General features: G+C 44.2%; 1 protein-coding gene across 8 annotated transcripts in view; it reads left to right on the forward strand.

The window, feature by feature from the left end:
• TLE4 (TLE family member 4, transcriptional corepressor) overlaps positions 1–27,638 on the forward strand; it is a 128,522-nt gene that overhangs the window by 85,996 nt on the left and 14,888 nt on the right. For all 8 annotated transcript variants that reach the window (XM_012928885.3, XM_004591794.4, XM_004591790.4 and 5 more), the window contains 6 exons: positions 22,189–22,308; positions 23,177–23,230; positions 23,569–23,721; positions 24,866–24,998; positions 25,322–25,515; positions 26,217–26,293. In XM_012928885.3, coding sequence (XP_012784339.2) covers positions 22,189–22,308; positions 23,177–23,230; positions 23,569–23,721; positions 24,866–24,998; positions 25,322–25,515; positions 26,217–26,293 — 731 coding nt within the window. The remainder of the gene's footprint in view (positions 1–22,188; positions 22,309–23,176; positions 23,231–23,568; positions 23,722–24,865; positions 24,999–25,321; positions 25,516–26,216; positions 26,294–27,638) is intronic.

Below are 27,638 nucleotides of genomic sequence, written 5' to 3' on the forward strand. Positions count from 1 at the left end.
TCTTCCCACTGAAACGATTTTGATTCACTACTCTTAAACCCTGAGGACACTGTTATTTTTGAAGTCAAACATGCAGAATGAAAACAAAGCCAACACAGGGGTACAGCCGAAAGAGTGCCAGTCTTGGTTTCAAGCTCTCCCACCTCCTTCTGAGCTTGTTCTAGTGATCTTCCAGAAGTTCATGGGAAATGCGTGTTACTTTTTAATTCTGTTTTCCCAAAAACTTCTTGAAGTTTTGTGCATGTCCTCAGTTCTCTAGAAGCATTAGTTTTTGCATCCATAAATGAGGTGCTCGCATTGCATAACCAGTCAGATCCTTGAGTTGATGATGTGGGATGAATTGTATGAAGTATTTCAATATTTAATAACAGTACTTTACTATTCCAAAGCACCACTGTATTTGTTTGAGCTAAATATTACTCTGTACCTTGGGGTATTCTAATGCGATGTCAGAGCAGCGTCAGCAGCGTATAAATCAAAGATGTAAAGTGGCATCTCCCCATTCTATACGAGTGTGACAGTTTTAGCTATGAATAAAACATGGTACAGTGTAAGGTGTAGTGATAGAATGTAATGTGCAGAAGGGTAATGCGCATTTGAGTCAACTTCTCATAGATTACAGATGACTTGCAAGTTGCTCAGTTTCTCTCAGACCCTTTTTAAAATAATAATATCTATCCCCTGGACTTGTTGCAAAATTACATGGAATAAACGTTTCTTACAATGTATCTAGCATCGTAGTCAGTTCCCTGTAAATGTTAGCAGTGTACATTCGACATAATGTTGTGATTCTAACCACTGTTTGCATTCTCCGAGTTGTAGTAAGCATCCGTTCGGTTTGCAGCATCTCCATGACTTTCTGTCCTTTTTAAGATGCGGCCATGATAGAAGCAGGAACAACAGCTAGGCCACGAGGGCGTGTTGTGCATCTGCTGTGACCCAGGCGTAGTATGTCTCCTAAAGTATCCTTCCTTTTCACTTCTGCAGTGGCGCAGCAGGGGCAAGGTGGCAGTGCGAAACTTTGTTTTTCCTATGATTGCCGATAATCATAGTTGTTCTTTCATTAAGCTCTTATGACATTTGTGTGCTTTAATTTCTGCATAATGAGAGATTATTATTTTTTTTCCTCTTTTGGAAACACTCTTGAGATGGATAATATCCCAGCGATTTCAAGATATGACATTCTCACAATTTTCATGCCTCTAAATCTGTTAGACTTGTTATTACATTTGCACCCATATGAAAGTGCTCGAATTGTGGTTGTCGTTTCATTTAAAAGTGGCCACCATGGAAGATTATTTCAATTTTATCAAAGCCAGAAGAAACCTAAGAACAAGGATCCCCTTGCCAGGTCCTCTCGGTGTAATTCCTCTCTTGGAGCACGTGCTTGTGTAGCTTTTCTATAGTACGTAGTGGGTGATGTCACTACTAAATAAGCTCATGGAGCTGCTTTATATAAGGACCTGGGACCATAAGGACCTGGGCTGGAGCTGACTGAAGCCACGAGCATCTTCTAGTCTTTGCTGCTTTGTGGCTCCAGGGTCCCAAGGTGTTGGGCCGCCCTCCACTGCTCTCCCAGGCCACAAGCAGGGAGCTGGATGGAAAGTGGGGCAGCCAACTTCCTGTATTGTAGTGCCAGAGCTGCTTTAATATTATTTTAATATTTGAAGAGACCCCATTTTTTAGCTTCCATAGTTAGTACCTGTTCTAATTTTTACTACTTATGATGCCTTTGATTCACAGACTTGTGTACATATTTCAAAATACTGAGAATTCGTTTTAAAATGCTGAATTGGAGAAGTATCCATTGCTCTTTTAAAAATGGTGGATTTCTATACAGCGTTGTATGTAAATTATACGATGGCCAGAGAGCTGGCAGTTGGAAACTGGAAGGTAGGAGCTTCTTCTGGGCCTCCCTTACTGGTGTAAGGGGCCAAGGCCTTGCACCATCCTTTCCAGGCCACCAGCAGGGAGCTGGATCAGAAGTGGAACAGCTGGGACTCAAACCAGCACCCACATGGGATGCTAGCATTGCGCATGAAGAATCGACCTTCTATGCTACCACGTCAGCCCCTGCTTGTCATGCTTGTAATGGTAACCATGCTGTATTATTAACTAAGTTTACAAGAAGCAGATACAATGATATAATACATCTTGTGGTCTTGAAGAAGGGAAGGGGCATTCCTTTAATGTGCATTTTTTATTATGTATCAGTCATTGTGTACAGGAATGATGTGGCCAATGAACTTACTAATTTTTAGGCCAGAGATGAAATTCCTAAGTAGACACTGGTATTGTGTGTAAGTAAGCATAGTTTATTCAGAAATAAGAGAACAAATACATGTTTATGTGTGAGTCTGGTTGTCCAGAGAATTAGGCAGCACGAGTGAACTGAAGAGTGCAGTTCTTCCATCTTCTAGATGTAACAGGTGCATTGTGGGAATGCAGACATTCTCATTGGCTAGGAGCAATGAACAGGTAGTGAGTCGGGTGAGCATAGCAGTTTGTGATGTTCTGCTCCACAGACCCAACAAGTCCGCACAGCTGTGTGGACTTGACTGACTGTGTATCCCACACTGAGAATTCTTTTCCGAACTTAGTGGTGTAAAATGAAAAGCATTTGCCATTGCTCATTAGTGTTTTTGTTGGCTATAGGGAAAGTTCTGTGTTGGCCCAGCAAGGCTGATCCAGGCTCAAGTTGCTTGTGTCTGCAGTCAGCTAGGTACTCTAAGGTAGTCTTTCAGTTCATGTGACCTGTTATGTATGTTGTAAATTTGTCTGGCAAGCTAGCCAAGATGTGTTCTTTTGACAGTAATCAGAGGCCAGGAGAATCTGTCTGTCTCAGGTTTGCTACTATACCTTTGGCCAAGTAAGTTCTGTGGCTAAAGCTGGCATTAGCATGAGTGTACCAGCAGAGGAGGACAGAGGGAAGTATGGAAAAAATGGCGGCCACTATTGTAGTTAGTCCAACACCGTGGCCTTGGTTGTGAAGGACTGTCTGTCCAGTAGGAACTGTCCCGATGCTGGCATGGGAGTCAAGCTGGCCCCACATCTGTGTGACTTCCTGCTTGTAATTTCGCTGCTTTCACACTTGCATTCTTTGCTACTGCGCTGGAACCTTGGCAGCCTCATCCTCTAAGCGCTTAGCAAGGAATATACCCCAGATAGGCACATGTCCTGCTTGAAATAACAGAATATTGTTCCCAAGACAACTTTGATGAAATCCCAGTTTTCTCTGGGTTTGAAGCTCATACAGGCATTGTTATCCTCATTCCATGGTGATTTCTACATGACAGTAGTTTGTTTGGAAACATGCCTGTTGTTCTTTAAAATATATGCTTAATGCTAGATTAGAGAACAGCTTTTTTTTTTTCCTGTTTATGCAGGCTCATTTCTAAAGCATTTAAAATAAAAAGCTTGGGCATGTAAGGTATTTAAAACTCCTCTGCATGTTGTTTTTAAAACAGATCAATTTCAGCATCGAAATGTTAGGAATTCAGCCAAGGAAGATTCAACTTGGATTGTATAGCTGTAATGATAATATGTGATAACCATCTTCTTTCAAAGGGATTGTAGCAGCGAAGTTGAGCCTGTTGAATTACATAATTTCAAAGTGTTTGCCAGCACACTGTTTAGGGGGCACTGTTCAAACTTTTGCTAAACCAAAGCAAAATGAAAAATAGATTTTATTATGAGATACTTAAATCAGAAGAATGGTTATCATATCATAACTAAAGATAGCTCATTTGAATTGAACAGAAGGTCGTATGTCTGCATGTCAATTATCACACTTAACTGCTTGGCAGAATATTAGGATGTAAAAGAACGCGATTTCTAGATTTTTTTTCTACTTTGGCTTAAATTAAAAGCATCTCATGTTTGCTTATTACTCAAAGTATTTTCAAGTTAGAGCTTCACGACTGAGACATTATTGATTGCCATGTAAATAAGAAAGTATATGTACCAATCAATCATATTATATGATTATATATCCTTTCTTAAAAAAGATTTCATTTATTTTTATTACAAAGTCAGATATACAGAGGAGGAGAGACAGAGAGGAAAATCTTCTGTCTGATGATTCACTCCCCAAGTGAGCACAACAGCCGGTGCTGCGCCGATCTGGAGCCAGGAGCCTCCTCCAGGTCTCCCACGCTGGTGCAGGGTCTTAAGGGCCTCGGGCCATCATCGACTATTTTCCCAGGCCACAAGCAGGGAGGCTGGATGGGAAGTGGAGCTACCGAGATTAGAACCGGTGCCCATATGGGATACTGGCACGTTCAAGGCCATCGTGCCAGTATTATTTATCGGGCCCGATTATTTATATGTATCCTTGATTTTAATACATTTTAAAGGAAAAATATCATGTGGCTTTTCACTCATCTTTAGCACACAGTGTTTGTCTCAGGAGATGATATATTGCATGAGTGTATCATATCTTATCCACTGCTGTCCTTTTTCATTCATAATCTGAAGTCAGAGAATGTTTTTGAAGGCCAAGTTCATCACTTTGCAATATAAATATCGTTTTTGGAAAAATGCTATAGATTAAATTTTCTAGGGATTCCCCAATGTGGAAATGAGGCAAGACTGAAAAAAAAATGAGGTGGGCAGAGGGGGAAATTGAGTCTAGAGATCCTTTATAAAAAGGATGGTGCTTCTCTGTACTTTGACACTGAGATTTGATGTGGGTGTGATGAGAGGAGCAGGTGTGTAACTGGACTCTCTTGGCCTGCCTACAGTTGGAGTCCTCTGTCCTCACTTCTTTGCTAGCATGTATCCTGGGGGACTCGAGCATCGGGGGTCTCTGGTACCACAGGGGAAACCCAGAAAGAGTTCCTGCTTCTGCCTTGGCCTCTTGGCCATTCTGGGGTTGGACTAATTCATGTCTATTGGACTAATTCATGTCTGTGTCGCTGTCTCTACTTTCAAATAAAATCATTTAAAAAAAATAGTATTAAGATCCCTCTATGCCACTGTTATCCTTCAAGAAAGAGGGCAGAGGCTATGTTAGAGCATTTTTCTAGTTGTAGCTCTTTGCAGTCAAGAACATATTCGGAGATGTCTGGGAGATAGCCGTGTTTGAGCCAGCTGCTTTTTAAACATCAAACATGTCTGATATTAGCTCCAGTGGTGAATTGAATGTGTCCCTCCAAAAGAAGTGACCAGTTCCCTGTTGCCTAGGACTGCGACTTTGTTCCTGGTCTTGGCAGGTTTTGTGTTAAGCAGGTTAAGCAGAGGTGATAGTAGAATCAGTGCCTGTCAGGTACTAGGGGTTTGAATATCACCTATCAACTGGATCCTGGTGACCTTAGGAGGGGAAAGATTTCACCTGGATCTTGACAGACATGCATGTTTGTTCCATGTGATGTCATGGAGGGCAGCCTTCACCAGAGCCTGTGGCGCGTGGTTTGGATGTTGTATCTCCAGGACTGTGACACAAAACAAACCTGTTTGCATTATAGAGCACCCTGCATCAAATACTTCATTATGATAACAGAAATCTAACCAGTTCAGTAAGATCTGTGTTCTTCTCTGTGAGTCCCAAGTGACCTTTAGATACAAGTGGGAGTGAGGCAGTGAGCTCACTCCTGCTAGCCCCTCTGTCATGTTCATGGGTCAGTGCGGTCACACCTAACGGTTGTGCAGCAACACAATTGAATGTTGACATTTATGAGGCTCCGAAGGTGTGGAGTCCATGCCCTTGCGCCATCTTCTGCATTATCGGTCAGATTTTTTGCATCATCTGTCTCTTCAAAAGCATCGCTAGTGGAGATTCCAGAGATTTTGCTTCCTGCGCTGTTTTATTTTTTAAACTTTGATGTCCTTTTCATTTTTCATCTTTACAGAATTTATAGGTTTCTCACTTCATACATGTACAATCGAATGCTTGTGTCAGTCAAACAGATTCAAACTCCAATCTCTTAGCCCTAAAGAAGGGAGCCCAGCTTTCCCTTGGCACCTCTTTGGTCCTGCTTACATGGTTTCCTGTGTCTCTCACTGCATAGGCAGTCCTTAAAAGCAGAGAAGCACCTTCTAGTGTCAGTGCTTTGTGACCTTGTGTGGCTTTAGCCACTCGGGAGTTCAGGATTGAGGTTTCCTCCTGTAGCAAACTAAGTGGACGAAGCAGCCAAGTGCTTCCCAAACCACCACTGGACACAAACGCACACATGGCAGGTACCATGCATATTCACTGTGAGTTTGGTAGGTGGGTGATGGGGCTTCAGATACAGGGAAGCACATCTGAACAACAAAGGGCTGGGAGGTTTCTGTGCTCCAACTTAGCGGAAGATGAGCACTCTCTTGCCTTGCTTGCTAAAACCTGTTGGAGCTGCGCACTTCCCATTCAGAAGGCCCGTGATGCTGTTCTTTGCTTCCCAGGGTTCTCACCATCCCTTCACACTGCGTCCCAGAGGGCAGATCAGTAGCCTTGGGGCCATCCAGTAGTGCTGGATAGGATCTGTTGTTGCAGTTCTGGAGCTGGTGTTTGTCCCATTGTTGTTGGCTGTGTTGGTTTTGTTTGTTTGCTTGGTTGCTTTTTCTTTTTCTTTTTCTTTCCCAGTCTGAAGTTAAACCCCCTTTTACTATATAATTAGAATTGGCCTTGAGGTTATTCGCTAATTCTTGTAGCAGTTTGCCATGGACTTCCCCCATTCCTTCATCTCACGCTAATGGTAGATTGGTAACCACCCTTACAACTATGATTGCATGTCCCAGTCCTGCTTTATGTGGCATCTTGGCTATTGGATAACTCTCCATGAAATGATACGTTGTTGCTGTCAGCACAATAGGATTGTGGTGTGGATGGCATCCTTGATATTTTGAAAAGTGTTCCTATCACACAGATTGAGCTTGCAAATAGAAGTGCTGAGCGTGCATAAGTGCGTTTCAAGAAATTTTTTATTGCTGTTTAGTTGAACTGATGGTGACACTAAACACCAAGACTTTGATGTTTTATACGGCATTCTTTCCCACTAATTAACTTCATTAGTGCAGTTAATTAGTGGGGAAGAATGCCGTATAAAACATCAAAGTCTTGATGTTTAATCACAACTTAAAAAAATTTTATACACTCCGATTGCCAAACATATTCCAATTAACTGAAGGAAGGTCAAAACTTCTTTTTTCCTCTTTTGGTCTTCAAAGCTTTTCTAGACTTTTTTTCCTAGTTGGCTATTGGTTATTTGAGCTTCAGTGTTAATCCAGGCAAGCTGGCAATGGCACGCAGAGGCCAGAATGTCTTCCCACCAAGATATAAGCCAGCATAACTGAAAGAACTTGACTTCTGTAAGAGCAGAGAAGACTACCTCTGTCATAGACCCTGGGGAGTCAAAAGCAACTCTGTGTAATGAGTTGTATTAGTCTATTTTCTGTCGCCATAGCAAAATACCTACAGTTGAATATTAGTAAGGAAGGGATGTTTGTTTAGGTCGCAGCTTGGGAGACTGAAGTCCAGGGCCAGGCGTCCCCATCTCTGTGTCGGGGGAATGCCTTGTGGAAAGCTTTGCCCGTGCAGGAGCAAGTGCGTGACCCCCAGGTGAGACGGGAAATCAGAGCCTCTGAGAACAGCTGACTGCCTAGAGTGCTAGGTGACTCCTTTCTGAGGGTCGCACCCCGGGACCTAATTCTTTTGCACTAGGCCCACGTCTTAAAGTTCCTATTCCCTTTCAACATCACCACTGCAGGAGCTAGTCAACTAGCATGTGACCCATTTACACACACTCGGACTGTTTCGCAACCAGCACATGGATATTTGTTTTTTCCTTAGACTCTGCTCTTGTTAATTAAGAGCTCCATTGTCCTGTATGTTATTGTGTGTTGCTCTTCTGTCATGGCTGATGGTTCCTTGGTGGGCTAAGGATACAGATGGGGTTGCACTTATAAGTGTGTGAATGAGGCTTCTGTGAAAGCTCACCATGGCAGTTTTTCGCTCACCAGTAGTTTAGCGACAAGGACAAAAACAACTGCTTTTGTTATTTCCTTGCTATATGTATTGTATCATTTTTATTTATTTATTTTAAATCAAGCGCAGTGCACTGTAGCCATAATGTAATTCAGATAGGCAATTATTGTAATTGACCTTGGCCATGAATGGCCTTGGCTTTTACCACAGTTTGCTTAATACCCAAGGATGGCAAATTACCTCGTAATGCCCACTTTATTGAGATTATTGTTTTAATTATGGCACTCAAAATATATCACTTTGTCAGCATTGTAAAGTCATGCATGGGAACACTGCTGGCAGAAATGTGGAGAGAGCATCTGGCATTGTCTTAAGAGGACAAGGTAGCTGAACTTGCGCTTCCCCCCCAACTCCAGCTGGCGTTAAAATACACCTCTTTGCAGTGTTCATCCTGCTACAGCCGACTGCATGGCTGTGGCCCTGAGCTAACTGTGCTCTTGAAAAGGTCTTCAAGGTGATGTGGTGCTAATAGGTGGGCAAGTCAAGTTCATTAGGAGCTGTAATTGACAGCAATCACAGTGGCTTGCTAATTATTTGAAGGTGCCATAGGCTAGAGGTTGTCAACTATAGAATTACCTGGGAGCTTTCACAGTTCATCACTCCCTTTGGTGAGAGTCTTAATTTAATTGCTCTGAGGTAGAGCCTGGGCTGGTGATTCTGCAATGCCAGAACTATTGCCAGGCCCTTGAATCCTTTGGTCTGCTGGTTGTTCCACCCCATTCTGGTGCTGCAACACCTTTGGGGATCTTTCCTGATCTGTGCCTTGCTCGTACTCTGTTTCCTCGCAGACTTAGCCTGGCAGCCTCCTATTCTGAAATCGTCTCAGTGTAGGTTTGACTTGGAGTGCTGCCTCCTCCTTCCCCAGGCAGTTCTGTATCTGCCCCACCATGGGAAGACTCAAAGAGGCCAATGTCAGCCTTCGGGAACTTGAGAGGATTGCTTATTCACTGCCTTATTCACCATACTCTTCAGATTCTCTATCTGTTGAGCATATAAATATATTTTACTTTTTTCCCTGTATGTGTGAGGATCAGAGTTGTTCTGGGGCATGCATCTCAGATACCTGTGATCACTTTGTGGAAACTTGATTTTGATTGATTATGTTGGTGTAATAAGCCTACTGGTTGTCCGTTAAGGTTAGCAGCCTCCTGATGGGATGCTTAAGTGTCCTGCCCTTTTTAAAACTAAGAACCTCTGACATGTTACATATACATAAAGGTGGCTTTCTTACATTGGCAAAATGGATTCCATTCCAATTTTTTACATATACACAGACAACTTAACGTTGAAGAACTTAGTGGACTGCGTGGTACACGTGAATGGCATCCTCCAAGTTTATCAAGGAAGCAAGAAAAACAACTGCTGGGTCTGAACAAGTGGTGTGGCTTTTCCTAGACAGGAGGCACACTTCTGCCCACTCTCAAGGAAAGCTAGAGGCAACATGCTCTCCAGCTTTCCTAGTCCAGAATGTAATTTAGACATTCAACTTGTTTAGGTCAGGTTGCAGAAGTTAGCATGAAAGGAAGGATGATATGCCTACTGGTTCATGTAGTTGCCTCATTTAATTGTGACTGTACATTTGGATGCTATCACAAAATACCATAAGGGTGGCTTAAATAATAGCAATTTATATTTCACCATTTTCAAAGCTGGGAGATAATATGTTTAAGGTATTGGCAATTAAGTATCTGGTTGAAGGCCCATTTCCTGGCTCATAGATGGCCCATTCTGGCTGTTTCTTTGCTGGTAGAAGGGGTGGGTGAACTTTGTGTATATTTTATAAGATCGCATATAATTCCATCCATGAATTATTAAATCTACTTATGATCTAATTGCTCATAAAGGTCTCCCATCTCCAAGTTGTAGCTCCTTGGGGATTAGGATTTCACAGGGGCATTGGGGAAGACAGAGACATTCAGAGATAATCCTGCAGGGTAAGTATTCCTGTCTCCGTGTTATAGGTATAAAACATGAGGCCTGAAGAGATTGTCCTGCCCAGAGCCACGGAGCTGATAAATGCTAGAGCTGAAGATGGAAACTAGAGAACATACTCATTCCGTTCTTTCCCCTTCCTTGCAGATTCCACAAGGCTATAAAACTGGGGCACAGAGTCACCCCCGGCCCCCGCCGTGATCTGGTTGGCTCTTTGGAGGCTGCTAATGGTCACTCTAACATCCACTGTATTCCCAGGGGAGGGAAATCACTGGCCAACTTGGTCACTGACTCACATGTGTGACGTGACCCGGCTAATCCCATGCTTCCAGATGTACAGTAGGTTGTGGGAGCTTGTGTATTCAAGATACTGGGAAGACAAGTGTTGACTGTGTTAGTGGAGGGCTGTCGTGTGGTGTGATGTGAGCGAATCTGTGCACGCACGTAGAGCAAGCAAACAGACCACAGAACTTGTAACTGAGCTTTGGATTGTTCGTCTTCTTTTGTTTGTTCAGCACACAGCCTGCCTTGTCCTTCGGTACAAAGTGAAGGATGTCTGAGCCATTTTTAGTGTGTAATAACAAAAGTATGCCACTGAGCTAGTCTGCTTTCTTGTTAATGAAATAGTGATTGTTTGGATGGTGTTCACCTCTTTTCTCCATGTGGCAAGTGAGAGTATTTCCTTCCAGTCCATTTTCAGTGTGTTCTGTTACCACACCATTTAACTCCATGCCAAATTGCAGTTGGCTCCATTCAGCTCTGTTTACTGAGGAGCCTGGTAGTGATTAAATGTCACTGGGCACACCAAGAATACAAAAGTAATTAACCTGAAAGGACATGTTGGAGTAAAGGTCAACAACCTCTTTAGCCCATGGTGCTGCTGGCAATCCTGAGCACGGACAGAGGTGTTGCTGGTGGGGCAGGCGAGAGGCCGGGGGGGAAGTGGGGAAGGTCCAAGAGGCAGAAGTGATAGAGTTGTCCTCGCCCTTGGCTGAGATGGCAAGTGGGATGGGGCTGGAAAGCTGGTGTTCATCATTTCCTTATCAATTAGCTCTCTGACCTGTAATTTGTTTGAGAGGAGAATGACCTCGGCTTGACTCTCCTGCCAGCAGCTCAGCGCTGGCAGGTGCAGTACTGTCTCTTTGTTGCCCTGAGTCGTCTTGAGGCCTGCTTGGTGGCTAGGCCAGTCCTTCCAGTGTGCTCTGTGGTTTGTCAAGCCCAGACCTCTTCAGAGTTGTCACACTTAGCTCTGCTTGAAATAGTTTTTTTAGAAGGATATGAAATTGTAACTGTGTTTCTGTATCTGTTTGTTTCCATTCCTTAGTATGCCGAAGTCATTGTCATCCTGAAGTGGTACTGATGCTTTATGCTACTTTACTGTTTAAGATTTGGATAATATGTAGGCAGTTGCCTATGACTTGAAAGTTAGCACATGTAAACCTCTTCCCCCCACTTTTTTTTTCCCCAGGTGATACCTTTCTTTTTCCCTTATATTTGGCATTTTCTTTCTTCAGCTCTGTGTAGTACTTACCACATAGGGGGCAAAAAAAGAGGCAATACGGAGGATTTTTTTTTCCCTTCTGCCACACACTTCCCTGGGGGGGAGCATTTCAGGGAGCTGCCCAGGGTCGCTGTTCTGCGAATGAACTTCTCAGAAAACCCACTGGCGCCTGCGCTCTTTCCGTGTGGAGTCTGTGGTCAGATGTCATTGAGACAGGTTTCTCCCTGCTCAGCAACAGCTGATGAGCCCATGACTAAGAGGCAAGGAAGAGATAACCAGTGGACAATGTCCTGATGGTTTATCTTATGTTAGAATAATGAGAAAAATGGTAGACTGGTTGGTACATTTATTCACTGCGTGCCCGTCTGGAGCAGGCCTGGCCCCCCACCCGGGGTGGAGCTGTATCCTTGACTAGGAAAAGGAGTAACCGGCATCTATCCCCTTGGACTTGGCTCTGCACCTGACAGCATTCTGACCTTTGCTTCAGGTCCAGTTTAATTTGTTTGTGCTGTTTCCAGTGTAGTCCTGAAAGTTGTCTTGTCGCTGTAACACTTTGATTTCTGAGGTGCTGGTCTGCTTTCGTATACTTTTGGATATGCGTGCGTGCACATACACACACGTTTCAGTGATGGCCATGATACTAAGTTCTGAGGATACAAAGAAGGAAGACACAGTAATGCATGCCTTATACAAATTCCAGTCTCTATAAAATGAAAATAATGCAGGGACAATAAGATGTATAAGTACATTAAGATTTGTGCTCAAATCAGGTCTGAGATCATTTCAGGCCCTTGACCCTTTGAGCCCTAATCAACTATGTAAAGATCATCAAAAAAAATTAAGATTTGTGCCTGTTTATTCAATAGCTGATAACTGAGGCAGGCACCAGTTTGGCTTACATAATTATCAAATCAGAGAGTATGTCTGGTCAAATGAAATAAACACTCAAAATAATAGTAGTGTTAAAAATGCTGGCACGGGCTGTGATAAGGATTTTAAGAACCAGCTTCCCTTGGGTACCATGGCAGGTGAGATCTCTCTAAAGAAGTGCCATGAAAAGATGCCAGCCGGGCATGGCCTGGGAACAGTTCTTGGTAGATGTTTTTAGTGATTTTCGGGAGTACAAAGGCTTGGGATAGCCAGTAGTCTGAGAAAGAGTTTTAAATGAGATTGGAGAAGGATGGTAGGCGGATCAGGCCTCTGCCTTCAACAAATGTTAGATGCGTGTGTACACAGTTGAGTTTCTGTTGTAACTTTGAGAACTTGTAGATCTGTGTTATCTAATATGGTAGCCATAGTCGCTTGGTATTTTGTTTTCATTTTTCCACAATAAATGTTTTTGATTTGGGAGACACACAGCAAAATTCTAGCCTCAGGTTACACGCCAGATGCCCCCTACGGCTGGGCTAGGTCTGGAACTTGCTATCAGTGTGCCCAGAGGTCACGGGACCTGAACTCTGGCGCTGTCACTACTGTTTCCTGGGGTCTACAGCAGCTGAGATCCGGGATCAGGAGCTGGACCTGGGTATCTGAACGTGGGGCATGGGTAAAATTAGAGCGCTAGGTTCCTCATGTTCCTTTCCTCCCCAGCATGCAGCTTTCATGCATGAGAAATGTGGCCAGTTCCAGAGTTGCTGCGCCAGAAGTATAAAGTACACATCAGGTTTTGAATACCAAGAGCGTAAGGTTTCTGCATAATTCTGGTACCAATTATAGATTGACAGAACTTTTGTATCCATGTGATACATGCACAGTTGAAGTTAATTTTACTTGTTTGTTTTGCATTTGCAAAAACCTGGTTGTTAGGAAACATAAAATACATGTCTGCCAAGTGTTGTATTTCTGCTGTCGATGTGTTTGGTGACAATGTTAACAGCTAACTTCGGGATTTTGTTTGTTAAGGCCATTTTGGCTGATTACTGAAAACTATTTAGCTGTTTTGTGGTAGTATGAAGACCTAGAGCTTCTGATTAGCAACCTTAAAACCGCGAGCAATGTCCGCTTTACATTGATTATTGTTTCATTCTGTGTTCCTCCTGAATTACTCTCAGATATTGTATAGAGTACATTTGCATACATAATACATAAAAACATATATGATGCTCCGTGCAGTTAACATTCTTTGGAAGGAAAAAGTGTTTAGCCTTTCAAATAGATTAAAACAGTTTACTGGGAAAAAACCCAGCAACATGAAAAGACTTTCTTTTTCAATAAATTTTAATGGTTGCTAAAATGGGGATTCTGGTCCATGCAGATATAGCTTGCCAGGTCTCAAAGCGTAGTCACTTATTTTGTCTGAGCCACTACCCCACTTTGGCTTCTTTCAAAGCAGCCTGTAGACTATTGTTGGTATTTTGATTAAATAGCACGAGAAGGTCTAAAGCCGAGTCACCTTCCCACACAACTCAGGATGGAAATTGCTGCCAGCCTTGCCCTGCTTTGGTTTCCAGGGCACACACTTATGAGCCTCTTAGGTTTGCCAGCAAGACTTAGTGCCATCACTCCTAAGGCAGTAGGCAAGTGGGCCATGTGGGATGGATTTTATGGGTCCCATGCTAAAAAAACAAACAAACAAAAAGACCCTAATAATTTTAGAAGAAAACAGTCAATGCATGTGACACTAATTTTACACACAGTCAGCAAATAAGATTTATGGAAACAGTATTAATGAAGGCAGGACAATCTTGGTGAAGGTCAGATGTACATAACAGTGTTAGGCTTTGCAAAATTTGAGCAGCTCCATTGCACTGAAGGGCATGAAATGGCTGTGGGGTAATTGGATGGCTCCCAAAGTGTGTGCAGTGTGGAGTTATGTGCATTTAATAAATTTGCTTGCAGTCTCTGTCCAGCTGCTAATGCCGTGCCGTCGCCTGTGATCAGGAGTGCAGTGGCTTGATGACTCGCCTGTGCTTCTGGTTCTTTTGTCACTGGGGAGAGGGACTGGACTGTTCCCTGGCCTTCTGCAGTTGCTACTCCTCGGGGCCCACAGCTTGGACCACATGCAGGCTTGATGGTTAGGACAGAGAGGCAGGCTGGGCTGCTTAGGAGTAGAGCCTGTGTGTCCGGCTTCAAGGTGTCCAGTTGCTGCCACTCAGCTTGCCTTCCAAAGTAACTGTATTTAATGAAATTTCTGGGGCAGAGCCAACAGCTTCATTCCAGGAAGAGGAAATAGCAGTCAAACAACCTCAAGAGGACATTAAGATAATGTTCTAATTTAAAATCAATTTTATTGATACCTTATAAATTATTAGGGCATTTTATCCTGACCAAGTAGTACTGATTGCTGAGGCCATGGAAATAAAACGTGAATGACTGCATATGGAAGTGCCGTATTTTCTACTGCGTAGGAGGAACAATATGTAGGTTTCTGTAGCATTTTGGCTCCTACTAGGGAGCAAATGTATGCTTCATTCCTCTGAATGTCTGCATTGTGGGTACTCTGACACTTGCTGAGTGAGTCAGAGCAGACTGACTGGGCAGCGGTTTCTGCACGTGTCTAGTAGGGAGACCTCGTCCTGAAGCCCTCTCCACTTCCAGGGTGTGGAACTTCACAGCGTGAGCAAGTCGCAGGAACCTTGGAGGGAAATCCTGCTGTTTCTTTCATTTTGTTCAACGGAAAGTAGACTGTTAGAGAAGTTCAACAACTTTTTCAGGGTTCTACAGCAAACGGTCAAGTCTGGGCTTTGAACCCAGGGCTACAGGGTTTTCAATCACTTCCCTAACCAGCAGATCATATGTTTTAAAACATTTTACTGTGATGAGCAGTAAACCTGACACCAGTGACTGGCTTAGAGCCCTGCCATATTTAAGTGTGTTACCACTAGCCTGCCATAGATTTAAGTTAACTTACACAAATTTGCATTATGAGTCACTTTGTGAGACTTTGTTTTGACTAAATAATAAGTGGACTTGTATGCATTTTATGATATGCTATTTAATAGAATTTCAATCAGAAATGCCACTGGTGATTGGACATGTTAAGACGCTTTACCTAGAGCTTTTCTTGCGTTGGTTTCTGACCCAGAGATCTCATCGGTTAGCACTGAGCCAGGTCAAAGCCAGGAAGCCTCGGAGCTGGGGCTCGCTGAATGTGACAAGGGCCTGAACACTTGGGCTATCTCCTGCTGCTTTTCCCAGACCATCAGCAGAAGGCTGGATCAGAAAGTAGAGGAGCCAAGATTAGAACTGGCATCCACAGTGGAAGGCAGTGTCTGCAGGTGGCAGCTGTTCTTGCTACACCACAACACCAGCTCTTAACTCCATCTTCCCACTAACGAATACAGACCTTGGGGGGCGGGGAGCAGTGATGGCTTGGGGACTTGGATTCCTGACACCTCTGTGGGAGACTCTAATTGGATGTCCAGGTCTTGGCTTCTTCTGGCCTCCGTGGGCATTTTACTGGAGTAAGCCAGCTAATAGGAGCTCTCTTTTCTCTACTTTGTAACGTTTAAAAAGAAAAGAAAAATGTCAGTGGGATGTGGTATCTGTTTTGTGTGCGTAGGTTTGTGGTGCTGTGAACTGCTCACAGCACCTGTAGAAAGACCACAGCCTTGAGGATGTGGGAGTGTGCTGTCTGGATGCTGCCTGATTGCAGGGCTCCTCCCCCTGGAGGGCAGTTCTGCTTCCAGAGAGGATGCTTGGGGTCCCTGCCCACGTTGAGCAGTGCCCTGGCTCTTCTGAATTGAAGAAAACCACGAGCATTCATACCTGCACATTGGACTTGGGTTTCTCCAAAGGGGTTACAGAGGCTGCTGTGTTGGCAGACAGGTTATGGCATTAATAAAGGCTCTACAGACATCTTGCTCAGTTTAGCTTTTTCATCATGCTTTCCCCCATCAACATATACAAGCTCGTCCTTAATTGTTACAGAGCCAGGCTAGCATTTGAGACTGCTGGGACTGAATGAACTGATTTATCATTTGTGCTGTTTTTAGAATGAAGGAAAGCCTGGACAGCAGGTGTAGAAGTCCTCCTGCCCGGATTTCTCGTGGTGCCCTATGCTTCTTATCCCGCTTTTCTGCAGGTGGATTTGCTGTTGGGTTCCAAGAGACAGGGTTTTTGAAAGCCGTGGCTGATGAGCAACAAGCCATGGCAACTGATGGTGGCTGTCTCCTGGACCATTACACGGCTGTCATCATTTAAGTGGGCAGGGATCTCAGGACATTGCATCTATGTAAGTGGAAGGCAAATGAGCATTTGAATCAGGTGGTATTTATAGTCCTGCCTCACTACAGTATCAAACGAAAACTTAGAGCATCTTAACATCTACACTAAAATTAAGTGCTATAGGAATTCCTGTAACACTTAACATGAGGTTTAAGATCGGAGGTCCACACTGGCTCGCATTCTGAATCCTTGTAGTAATCGCAGTGATGGTACTGCATTTGACCTTGCTGGGTTATGAGGCCCGGACCATGCCTTATGTTTTATGTAGATGATTTTTCTTAGTCCTCCAAGTGCCCTGGGGGTGTGTAGTTGAGGTTTTGTTATCCCAGTCTCAGACTTCAGAAAGGCTTGCATCTGTCTGGCAATACACAACTATTAAGTGGAAAACTCCAGACTCAGGCCCCGGCAGTCTGACTCCAGGGAGGTACTCTTGCCTGCTATTAAAATGCATTCTCCCTGTTATTAAAATTAGTTAATTATAACAAGACTGGTTCCTTGGGAAGGGGTGTACTTTATGGAACTCTTTCATATATGTGGCCAACTTTGATCTTAAAGTGTCAGAGGAAGAAAGGTGGAGGTGTGGGCCCTTCCCTTTCATGCTGCTGGAGGTGTCGGGAATTTTCCACCGAGTTTGGTCAGCGGCCTTGGTGAGCTCTAGTGTGGCTTGTACACTGCATTGTGGACTTTTCTTAATTTGAAGTGAAGACCTAAGGAACAGCTCTCATTAAACCTTCTGTTTTGCTGCCAAGACTTAGGAATTTTAATTTTTTTCCTTGCATTTTCCTTGACTCCATCCCTTTTTCTTTAATTAATTCTTTAATTAAATATACTGCCTGTAAGAAAAGCCAGCATGGTTATTTACCGTTTCCAGGGCAGAGCTTTCTTTGCTAAGGGCTCACACTCAGGAGGTGTGACTCGCTTTGCGTTGGACTTTACTTCTGACCATGACTCCATTCTTGACGACTTTGCTGATATATATACATGGTCAGACTAATGAGGAAAGGCTTGTGTTTAATGTTTCTGGATTTCTAGATTTATATAGGGTCATGATGGAGTTCTAGAAAGTTTCTTACATATACTAGGGGAGATATCTAGTTGAGGTTTTTTGTTTGTTTTTTTAAGTTTGTTTGAAAGGCATGGAGACGGGAGGTAGGGATCAGGTGGGTGGAGAGGGTCAGAGAAGTGGCTTCCATCACCTGCTTCACTAGCTGAATGCCTCCAGCTCCGAAGGCTCGGCCGGGCACTAGCCAGTAACTCCATCCAGGTGTCCTCCATGGCGGAAAGAACGCCAGGCGTGTCACCTGGTGTCTCTGCAAGTGTCATCAGGAAGCTGGCTCACAAATACTGGGTCCCCAGGGCTTGAGCACAAGCATCCCAACAGGCTGCTTAACCCACTGTAGCACCACCAAGCTCTGCCCTAACTCAGCCTTTAAAGTCATTACAGAGAAATAAAAATAACCTTCTCTAGTAAAAGCAGGCGTATTTTTTTTCTTTATCAGTATTTATTTAATATCCGACTCACGTGCCCAGTGGAGCTCCAAGTGACCTTCCAGCAGCAGAAAGCGAACTTTGGAGATTGGTGATGAGAGTCTGTGCCAGGTCCAATTTGATTCCAGAGCAATTATGTTATTAGAACATCGCTGAGTGCCCCAGTGCCCATTGTGCAGCTTAACCTCTAAATGCTAATGATAATTAACTTACTGTTCTTCCAGGAAATTTTTTTTCTATAGTAAACATGCAACTCTAATCTGTAGTAAAATCCTACAATAAAATGTTGTCTTTACAGCCGGAAACATGCAGCTTACAAAAAAATAAAATTGCAGTTGGCTTGTTGGCATAGTGGGTCAAGCTGCATCCCACATGGGGCTGCTTCACTTCTGAGCCGGCTCCCTGCTAATGTGCCAGTGAAGACAGCAGACGATGGCTCAGGATTTGGTACGTGCGACTCATGTGGGAACCTGAGTGAAGCTCCTGGCTCCTGGCTGCCGCCTGTCCACCCTTGGATGTATGCAATCACTTGAGGGGTGAACCAATGGATAGAAGACCTCTGTGTCTTTAATGCAGCCTTTCCAATAAATAGATCTTTATATTAAAAAAAAAAAAACCTAGGGCCCAGCGGCATGGCCTAGCGGCTAAAGTCCTTGCCTTGAATGCCCCGGGATCCCATATGGTCACCGGTTCTAATCCTGGCAGCTCCACTTCCCATTCAGCTCCCTGCTTGTGGCCTGGGAAAGCAGTTGAGGACGGCCCAAAGCTTTGGGACACTGCACCTGTGTGGGAGGCCCGGAAGAGGTTCCTGGTTCCCGGCATTGGATTGGCGTGCACCGGCCCGTTGCGGCTCACTTGGGGAGTGAATTATCGGACGGAAGATCTTCCTCTCTGTCTCTCCTCCTCTCTGTATATCTGGCTGTAATAAAATGAATAAATCTTAAAAAAAAAAAAAAACCAGAACAACCTCCAGTAATTGCACTTGTGTGCCGGTGAGCATAAATGTGTAAGTAGGTGTTAACATTTAGTGTTAAAATTTTATAGAAAATGTTTTGTCATTGTTTAGAAATCCATTTTCCTTTTTCAATAAAATGTAAATAACTCTCGGAATATGTCAGAAGCGAAAGGATCGGGAAGTTGATGGCGCACACATATATTCAGTTTTCTTTTTGTGAAATATTTGATTAATAGAGTGAAGACATCTAGGGGCAGGAAAAGGTGAAAAAGAGAAACAGTTGCCAGATTCCCAGTTCCTTGGGGCAGGAATAGACATAGCTTACTCCAGGGAATGGTTCTCATGGGACGGTTCATCTTGGTCCTCTGAAAAGCAATGTATTTCAGATGAGATTGAGGTGTGCATACAGAGGAGATGCTCATTCGTTTGTGTTCAAAACATTTCTGGGCAGTGCTCTGTTGCTCACTGTGCTGCGTGCCCTCTAGGAACCTACAGCCTGAAGTGGGAAGTGGCCCTGTAAACAAATAGCACTACATTGATTGAAGTTCTCTGTCTACTGGGGGAATAAAATCTTACGAGAACAAAGAATGAGTGATGAATTCTGCTTCACAGCATCTGAGGAAGCTTTCAAAGTGACATTAGAGCTATTTCTTAAGGAAGGGGAGGGTTTCAGAGGTTGGACGCTGAATGCAGGGCAGTTGAGTAGTGAGAATAATTAATACTGAGCGGTGGGGAGATAGGTTGGCAGAGCTGTGGAAGGTGTGTGGCCAGCGCGCTGTGCTGGGGCACCGATGAGGGAAAACGGCCGTACTCTGCACTTGGGAAACCAGTCGTTCTTATAAAGAAGTTAAAATAAAAAGGTCATCTTCTTTGAAACAGGAAGACAAACTGAAGAGTCCAGAACTAGATGCGGGTTTCTGCATGAACTGTGGTCTGTAATAGCTCTCAGATCATGCATCTTGGGATAGACATTAAACCTGATTGTGTTGTCTTGTGCTGGCAAAGCAAAACAAAGCAGGTGTGGTGAACCAACCAAGTCTTGTGGCTCAGGAATGAAGTTTGTTATCACTGGAGATAAAAGTTAAGACAATCTAGAAACAGTCTAGTTGTTTGCAGAAGGGTTTGGCTTGTAATGTTTTGTTTCAGTTCTCTACCTTACAGAAAAGTATCTAATTTTTTTTGTTTGTTTTTGTCTTTTGCTACTTCAGTTACATTCAGATGTTGGGTCAGGGATAGGTACACATTTGGTGCATGCAGTTGGCAGAATATTTTTTTATTCAAAGCCTTGAGAATCTGGTACGGCGGAGAAGGGTTTAAGAAATCTAACCCAAACAAGGAGCAGTTACTCATCTTCCTTCCACCAACCTCATGTGACAGTGTTCAGCACGAAAGACAGTGTGGCTCAGTGGAAATAAACAGGGCGATAGAGCCCAAAGTGCTGCTGTCATGTTGCCTTGTGTAAATAATTGAAAGGCTGTTTAAATGTTTATGTCTTTATAGATGTTAATTATTACCCAAAGACTTAGAGCAAACACACACACGTATACACACAGACTTAGAGCGAATACACACACACCGTATGTACACATGCAAGTTCAAAGTTAGTCTTCTAGAGTTGTAAATCAGGAATACTTTCCTGCAGTGGTTTGAATGGATTTGGTACCAGGCAGAAGCCGTAATGGGGGGTGCTCTTCGTAGACCTTTTCTTCAGATTTTTCATCTCTGCATGGTCTTGTTGCCTTCCAAGATCACCCTTTCTGAGTTCTCCGAGAGTCCTGCCGTAGTGCTCTCTGCCATGCCTTCCCCAAGCCCCTCCCAGGGCAGTTCTACCCTGGGTCTGTGCCCACTTCCAGGCCTTCCCCAAGCGCGGGTCTAGCCCCCTGTCTCCCACGTGAGCTTTACTTGTGTCTCCTTTTAGTTAGTGGGTTTTGGAGGGTAATCATAGCTTCTGTTGACACATTCTTTACTTTTTCAGTGGTGATTTTAAAGCTCTCCTATCATCTGAATAGGCCACCATGGCCTATATTTGTTCGCTGGGACTCAGCCACAGTGTTCGTGTTCTGTAAGAGGGCGCTTTTGTTGGAGAGCTGCCTGAGGATGTGGCTTGTGCTGTACTGATGGCTCCTGGCCCATCGCAAGAGCCATGGCCCTCCTTGTCCACTGCTCAACCCCAGTGGGCTTCCAGAGAGGTAACAGGAAATAGCAGGCTCATGAAAACGAATAACTAACAAAGGAATAAAATACGTTTTTGCGGGTGTTTTCCTGCGATTCTGTACCTTCCATACCCTTAAGATGGATGTGGAGCCGAGTGCAAGTCTGCAAATGGGGCTTTTGTGGCATGCCCACCCCTTTTGGTTGCTCAGATCACCAAAAATTTTCATTTTGTTTGTTTGTTTGTTTGAAGAATTACTACGTATCTCCTAATTTCTCTTCTATTCATAATTTCTTTTTAGAAATTTAAAATGCTAATGTAGCACTAGCAAGCAACTGTAAAAAGAAATCTGAAAGCTTGCCTTTTCTTCCTACCCTTTTCCCTTGGGTCTGCTTCCTTTCCCAGCTTTCTACAAGTGCTCCCAGACTGCAGCATGAACAGCGCCTCTAGACCAGTCTTGCTCTGCTCTGTTTGGAGTTGATGCTGTCCCCTGCCATCTGTGGCTCATTTCTTCCCCGGGTTCATCTCTGCCTCCCTTTTCTTGGTCTTTGCTCCTTATTTCTCTCCCCCAACCTCCTTTTCATTGTTTTGCCCTGTATTTGTCTATTCTCTTCTTTCTCTTCTCTGTTCTCTTCCAACTTTACAAAGGTGTGTACTGATGAACAGGAGGGGCAGAGTGTTTAGTGTAGCACTTAAGATGCTGGTTCCAAGTTCCTGGGTGGTTATTTGGCTTCCCTACCCTGCCCAGGCTCTTGCCTCCAGCTTGCTGCTAGTGCAGATCACAGGAGGCAGTGGTGGCTGGGGAAGTGATGGGGTTCCTGTGGTGTCGCCTGTTCGGAGATCCTAGTGCCTGGCTACAGCCTCGCCCAGTGCTGTCCACTGCAGGCACTAGTGGAACGAAGCAGAGGATGGGAGCTCTATCTCTCAAGTACATAAATGTGTTGAAAATTAGAGACGTATCAAGTGATTTGACAAATCACTCGGTGTAATGGTTGTTGATTTCTCCACCCCGCTTGCTCTTCTAATTGCAGAGCTCCTCTGTGTCCCCGTCAGCCAGCTTCCGAGGCGCCGAGAAACACAGAAACTCCACAGACTACTCCTCGGAGAGCAAAAAGCAGAAGACGGAAGAGAAGGAGATCGCAGCTCGCTACGTCAGTTCCTCCTCCTTTGCTTTGGGGAGGCTGGCTCTCCGCGTTCTGTTATCGAGGGCAGCTTTCTTCTTTGATCATTACCAGAGACCCTGGAGAACACAGGATAAACAGTATCTTTCAGGAGAAAAAAAATGATTGACTACAAGCAAAGCTCTGTGGCCTTTGGCCAGCTTGAGGTCCTGTGTGGGCCTGGGCTTGTACCCATGTGTATGTGACTAGATAAACTGCTTCATCAAGTGGCTTATAGAGGGCTGGGCTAGTCTGTCATTACTTCTCTATATGAACTTGCATTTCCTTGTACATTAAAGGTGTTTGAGTTTTCCGTGATTAACTAGAGATGTTAAAAAAAATGCAGAATCATAGAAAAAAAATTATTAAAAATGCTTGGGTGAACTGATTGACTAAAGAGTATTCCAGATTTTGTGGAGTGTAACTTCACAGACACCCAGAAAGTCCCTCCCCGGGTGAGGGTTTGTTTCCCTTTAGGGCCTGTGCAGATCACAGGACTAAGGAGAAGCAGGTGAAATCTGCATTTTCACTGTCAAGTAGTAACAGTGTGGCTACTTGTTCAATTTTTAAAAAAACAACTGGCAGGCCAAACCATGTCCACCTGCAGGTTAGCGTTAGCCTAGGTGAGCCAGTGAGCCATCAACATCTTTTTTTGGGGGGGGGGGGCAAACTGGAACGTGGGACTAAGTTATCGAACTCAAAATGTCATCATGAGATTAAAGAGTATAGTAAACTATTTAACCCTGATGCACCTCGTTTCTCTGAGATTTGCTGTGGACTGTCTTATGTAGATCTGGCTAAATGTGAGCTGTGTCTCTGGCCAGAGGTAGGAGATGATGCTTCTTGCTTGTCCTTGCAGGATAGCGACGGTGACAAGAGTGATGACAACTTGGTGGTTGACGTGTCCAATGAGGTATGTTTGTAGCAACTCTATCTTCCTGCTCTTCCCCAGCTTAGCAAACACTCGTGTCCAAGCAACTTGGACCCCAGTGTTCTCAATTGCTAAAGGGAGCCACTTTTTTATGTACATGGCAAACTTATTACCATATGACAGTACTAAATAGTGTAACATTTTCTTGGCCTCCACACCATGTATTTTTATTGGCAATCTCAGTGAATTGTTAGAATCTATCCTGGAACATGTTGCGTGTCTAAGCTGTTCAATGCTTTAGTCAGCAAAGGCCACACTGAAGACCCTCCCCCACCCCCGGCCCTGTGACTGTGCTGGACTCTGTGGTGGTCTTTCCCTAGGACCCCTCTTCCCCCCGAGGGAGCCCTGCACATTCCCCGAGAGAGAATGGCCTGGACAAGACGCGCCTGCTCAAGAAAGATGCCCCCATCAGCCCCGCGTCCATTGCGTCTTCCAGCAGTACTCCTTCGTCCAAATCCAAAGAACTCAGCCTTGTAAGCTGCCCTTCGCCGCCTTTACCAGTCCCTAGTTTGACGTGGTTGGGTTCAATTTTAACTTTTTTAAAGTGTTTGTATTCACAATCTGATTTCCAGATGTATGTGCGTGTCCTCTAAGTTTGATCAGTAGGTTTACTAGCTTGTTGGGGGTAGGTGTTTTGTGAGGTGTTTTACACAAATTGTGGAGAGGGGTTCTGGAACAATGAGTGAAATGTGTCTTAAGAAAGATGAGAAATAGGTGTTGGAGTTACAGAGTTGGTGTTATCACCAGTGGCTTATGGTAAATTTAGCTTGGGGCTTGGATATGATTTCGTTGCTGGTTTTGTTTGAGTTACCAAGCTACATATGACTGTAATAATTTTCTCTTCCTATCTAAAAAGTAATCTGTCATTTGCAACAGTCTACCTTGAGCCAATCACAAATCAGAAGCAGAAGAGATCACTCAGGAGTCAGCATGACCTGCACCCTGTCTGCTTAGGGCGTGTGTAGTTAATTGCATTTTGCTGTGGAGCATCCTCTTTTCTCCTCACCAGTTAGCTCCTTGTTGTAATCTAACATTAAAAAGAGAGAGAGATGAGTTTGGTTGTCCAAATAGCCTTTTGAATTCACAGCTGTAGGCAAGGAAATTCCTCCATCTGTCCACAGATTAGAGGGCTCTGGTAGAGGGCTGGGTTGTTTGCTCCCTTGGGTCATGACCTTCTGCTGTCCTCTTGTGGCACGTTCAGTGTGCTCAGAGTCTATGATGGTTCTTCTAGTGGACCCTAAAACCGGGCATCCTCTGCCAGGAGCCCAACTCAGATCCCAGAGTTTTAAACCAAAGCCATTAGGAGGTTCTCCAGTCAAGGTCAAGGCTGCTGTAGTTTGTCAGCTTTCTCTAGCCTTTGTCTAACAGCCTAGCTTCCTGGAGATGATGACTGTCTGAATTCAAGCTTATGTCTTCATTGATTTCCGTGATCCTAAGGAATTCCTTGTTTCTTTGTTAGCTCAGTTTAATTCATGAGAGTATCAGCTCAGGCTACGGAATCTCTTGGACTTTTTCTTTCTTTTTTATCCTTTTTTCTTTGTTGGCCTTTTTAATGTTTAACACCATTATTAAAACCATGTTCTAATTGCTGGTGCATTTCATGGCATCTTTTGTCAGAATGAGAAGTCTACCACTCCTGTCTCAAAGTCCAGTACCCCCACTCCACGAACTGATGCTCCCACTCCAGGCAGTAACTCCACTCCCGGACTGAGGCCTGCACCTGGAAAACCACCAGGAGTTGACCCCTTGGGTTAGTAAGAAAAAGGTTTTTCTCTGTTTGCACTTCTGTTTAAGAGAATATAAAGCAATTTAAAAACACTAATGAGCAACATAGACTGAATGTTAGACAAAGTTACTTAATTCAAACCAAGCTCCTGGAATTCCCCAGGTCTGGTGCATGGTAAATGTTTAGTGAATGAATAAACCCCTCTGAAGGCTTGAATGACGTTGGAAAATGTTAAAATAAGTTTGTACGAACCATACATTTTGTGTTTTCACATATTTAAGAATATCTTCAGTATCATTTCCTGTATTCTTGATGATTTTTTCTCTTTCTTCCATTTTGTTCTGAAGCTTCCAGTCTGCGGACCCCAATGGCAGTACCTTGTCCATATCCAACCCCATTTGGTATTGTGCCCCATGCTGGCATGAACGGAGAGCTGACCAGCCCGGGAGCCGCCTATGCTGGGCTGCATAACATCTCCCCTCAGATGAGCGCTGCTGCTGCTGCTGCTGCCGCCGCCGCCGCCTACGGACGGTCACCCGTGGTGAGTGTGTGCTGCTGGAAGAGTATTCCAGAGCACGTTTTTTTAAATGCAGTTTATATAATGAGAGATGTTTATAGAGGGATTTAATACTTATAAATTACGCTACATATAATTATGCCACTTTAGTTTTCAAAGGTTTTGGATTTGTTAAGATTTATTTTTATTGGAAAGGCAGATTTACAGAGAGCAGGAGAGACAGAAAAACATGTCCTATTTGCTGGTTCACTCCCCAAATGGCCACAACGGCCGGAGCTGAGCCTATCTGAAGCCAGGAGCTTCTTCCAGTTCTCCCATGTGTGTGCAGCTTCCCAAGGCTCTGAAGAAGGGAGCTGGGTTGGCAGTGGAGTAGCTGGGACATGAACCAGCAGCCACACGGGAAGGAGAAGCTGTAAGGCAGAGGGTTAGCTAGTTGAGCTGTCACACTGGTGCCTGTCTTGCATAATTTAAGCCTAAAAAAGTTATATCACGTAGTATCAGGAACGGTTTGGTATAATCCCTTTATCTCTGTCACCCATTCTCACGTAAGTTCCGCCTCCAAGTGTATTCATAGCAAGTCCTGAACATCAGTCCACTCATATGAATATGACTGATATCTTACTGTCAAAGGATGCATTCTCCTGGGTGTTAGAAAAGGTATTTTGTAACATAAAACACAACTTAGTGTGACTGTGGTTTTGTTGTTTTGTTCTTGAAAATCCTAGGTGGGATTTGATCCACACCATCACATGCGTGTGCCTGCGATACCTCCAAACCTGACAGGCATTCCCGGAGGAAAGCCGTGAGTACCTTTGTACCTTTGGACTGAGCCTCTGCCGGGCCTGCGCCCTCGCTGGCCCTGCACACATTGAGTACTGCTCGAACGGGTTAGAGAGCTTTCTCGTGACTTGTGTGGGTTTTTTTTTTTTAGCCTTGCAAAATAGTTTTCATTTTCTCTTCGCATAAGAAAAGAGATAATGAGGAGGAGTTTTCCATGTTGGGTTTAAAATCTCGAGCTTTAATATGGAAATGCACTTCACAGAAGCGTCTCGGGCAGTCAGGTGTTCTCCGTGTGTGTTGCTGACTTCGAGGCGAGTCTTTGTGCAGAAAGGCTGGTTATTGTGTGCAAACTTGGCTGCTCAGAATTGGAACATGTAGGAAAAAGACTTGCCAAACTTCAAAGGCTGAAGGAGACAGGAGCGATCCTGGGCTCCGTTGTTCTCAGGAGAGGTTGCTTATTGATGGGGTATTTGCAGGCTGTGTTCACAACCCCACTGAGTGGGAAAGACACGCATCAGTTCCAGCCACACTGTGTCCGTTCCACTCTTCCCATCAGCTCGCCTTCCCCACAGCTCCATTTTCATACAGTGCGCCGTGTTGTTGCTGCTGACGTAGACTTGTCTGTGCTAATTGGCTTCATCTTCTTAGACTCGGAGACTTTACAACAGCACTGCCTTTTCCTTGCAAACCTGGCTGCAAAAAAAGTCGTCTTTCCTGTAGGAAGCAGATCCTGCGTAGCTTATTAGTCACATATTTATATCTTTGTTTTCACTTGTTCTGTCGACATCCTCTGTCATTTTATACGCCCTGCACTGACCAGCCGTGTCGTCTCTGATGCCATCCCAACTCGACTTTCAGTAGCAAACGGAAGTCCCCGTTCTCTAAGGTTTTCCTAATGGTGTGCCTGCCCCCCGGCATCTGCTGTTCCCCCTTCACAGCACTTTCTGTGGCTTACTGTCTCACTTCGTGTTTCTGCTCAACTGTCATCTTCTCAGAGCGTTCTATCCCGACAACTGTGTCTTAACATATCCTCTTCCCTGTTATTCCCTCATAGTCTACTTTTTAATGCCTATTTATAGCCCATACCTGCCTCTCTCCACTTGAATACAGCTTTGACGAAAGCTGAGCAGAACTTTCTGCTGTATAGTTGCAGCAATGGCTCTGCTGCGCCGATCGGTAGGCAGTTCACAGTTGGTCCTTAGAAAATAAACTTGTCCAGCAAGTGAGTAAGCGCATGCTGGTCTCTCCCTTCTCAGACCTCCCACTGCTGCTTTATTCCTGACTACATACTCGGGCGTGTAGCTGTCACTCTCGTGTTTCTTCTGTTTTCCTTTACTGCCTCCTCCATGGTGAACATACCTGACCTT

Source organism: Ochotona princeps, chromosome 31 (assembly GCF_030435755.1).
Source record: "Ochotona princeps isolate mOchPri1 chromosome 31, mOchPri1.hap1, whole genome shotgun sequence".
NCBI classification, from domain to species: Eukaryota; Metazoa; Chordata; class Mammalia; order Lagomorpha; family Ochotonidae; genus Ochotona; species Ochotona princeps.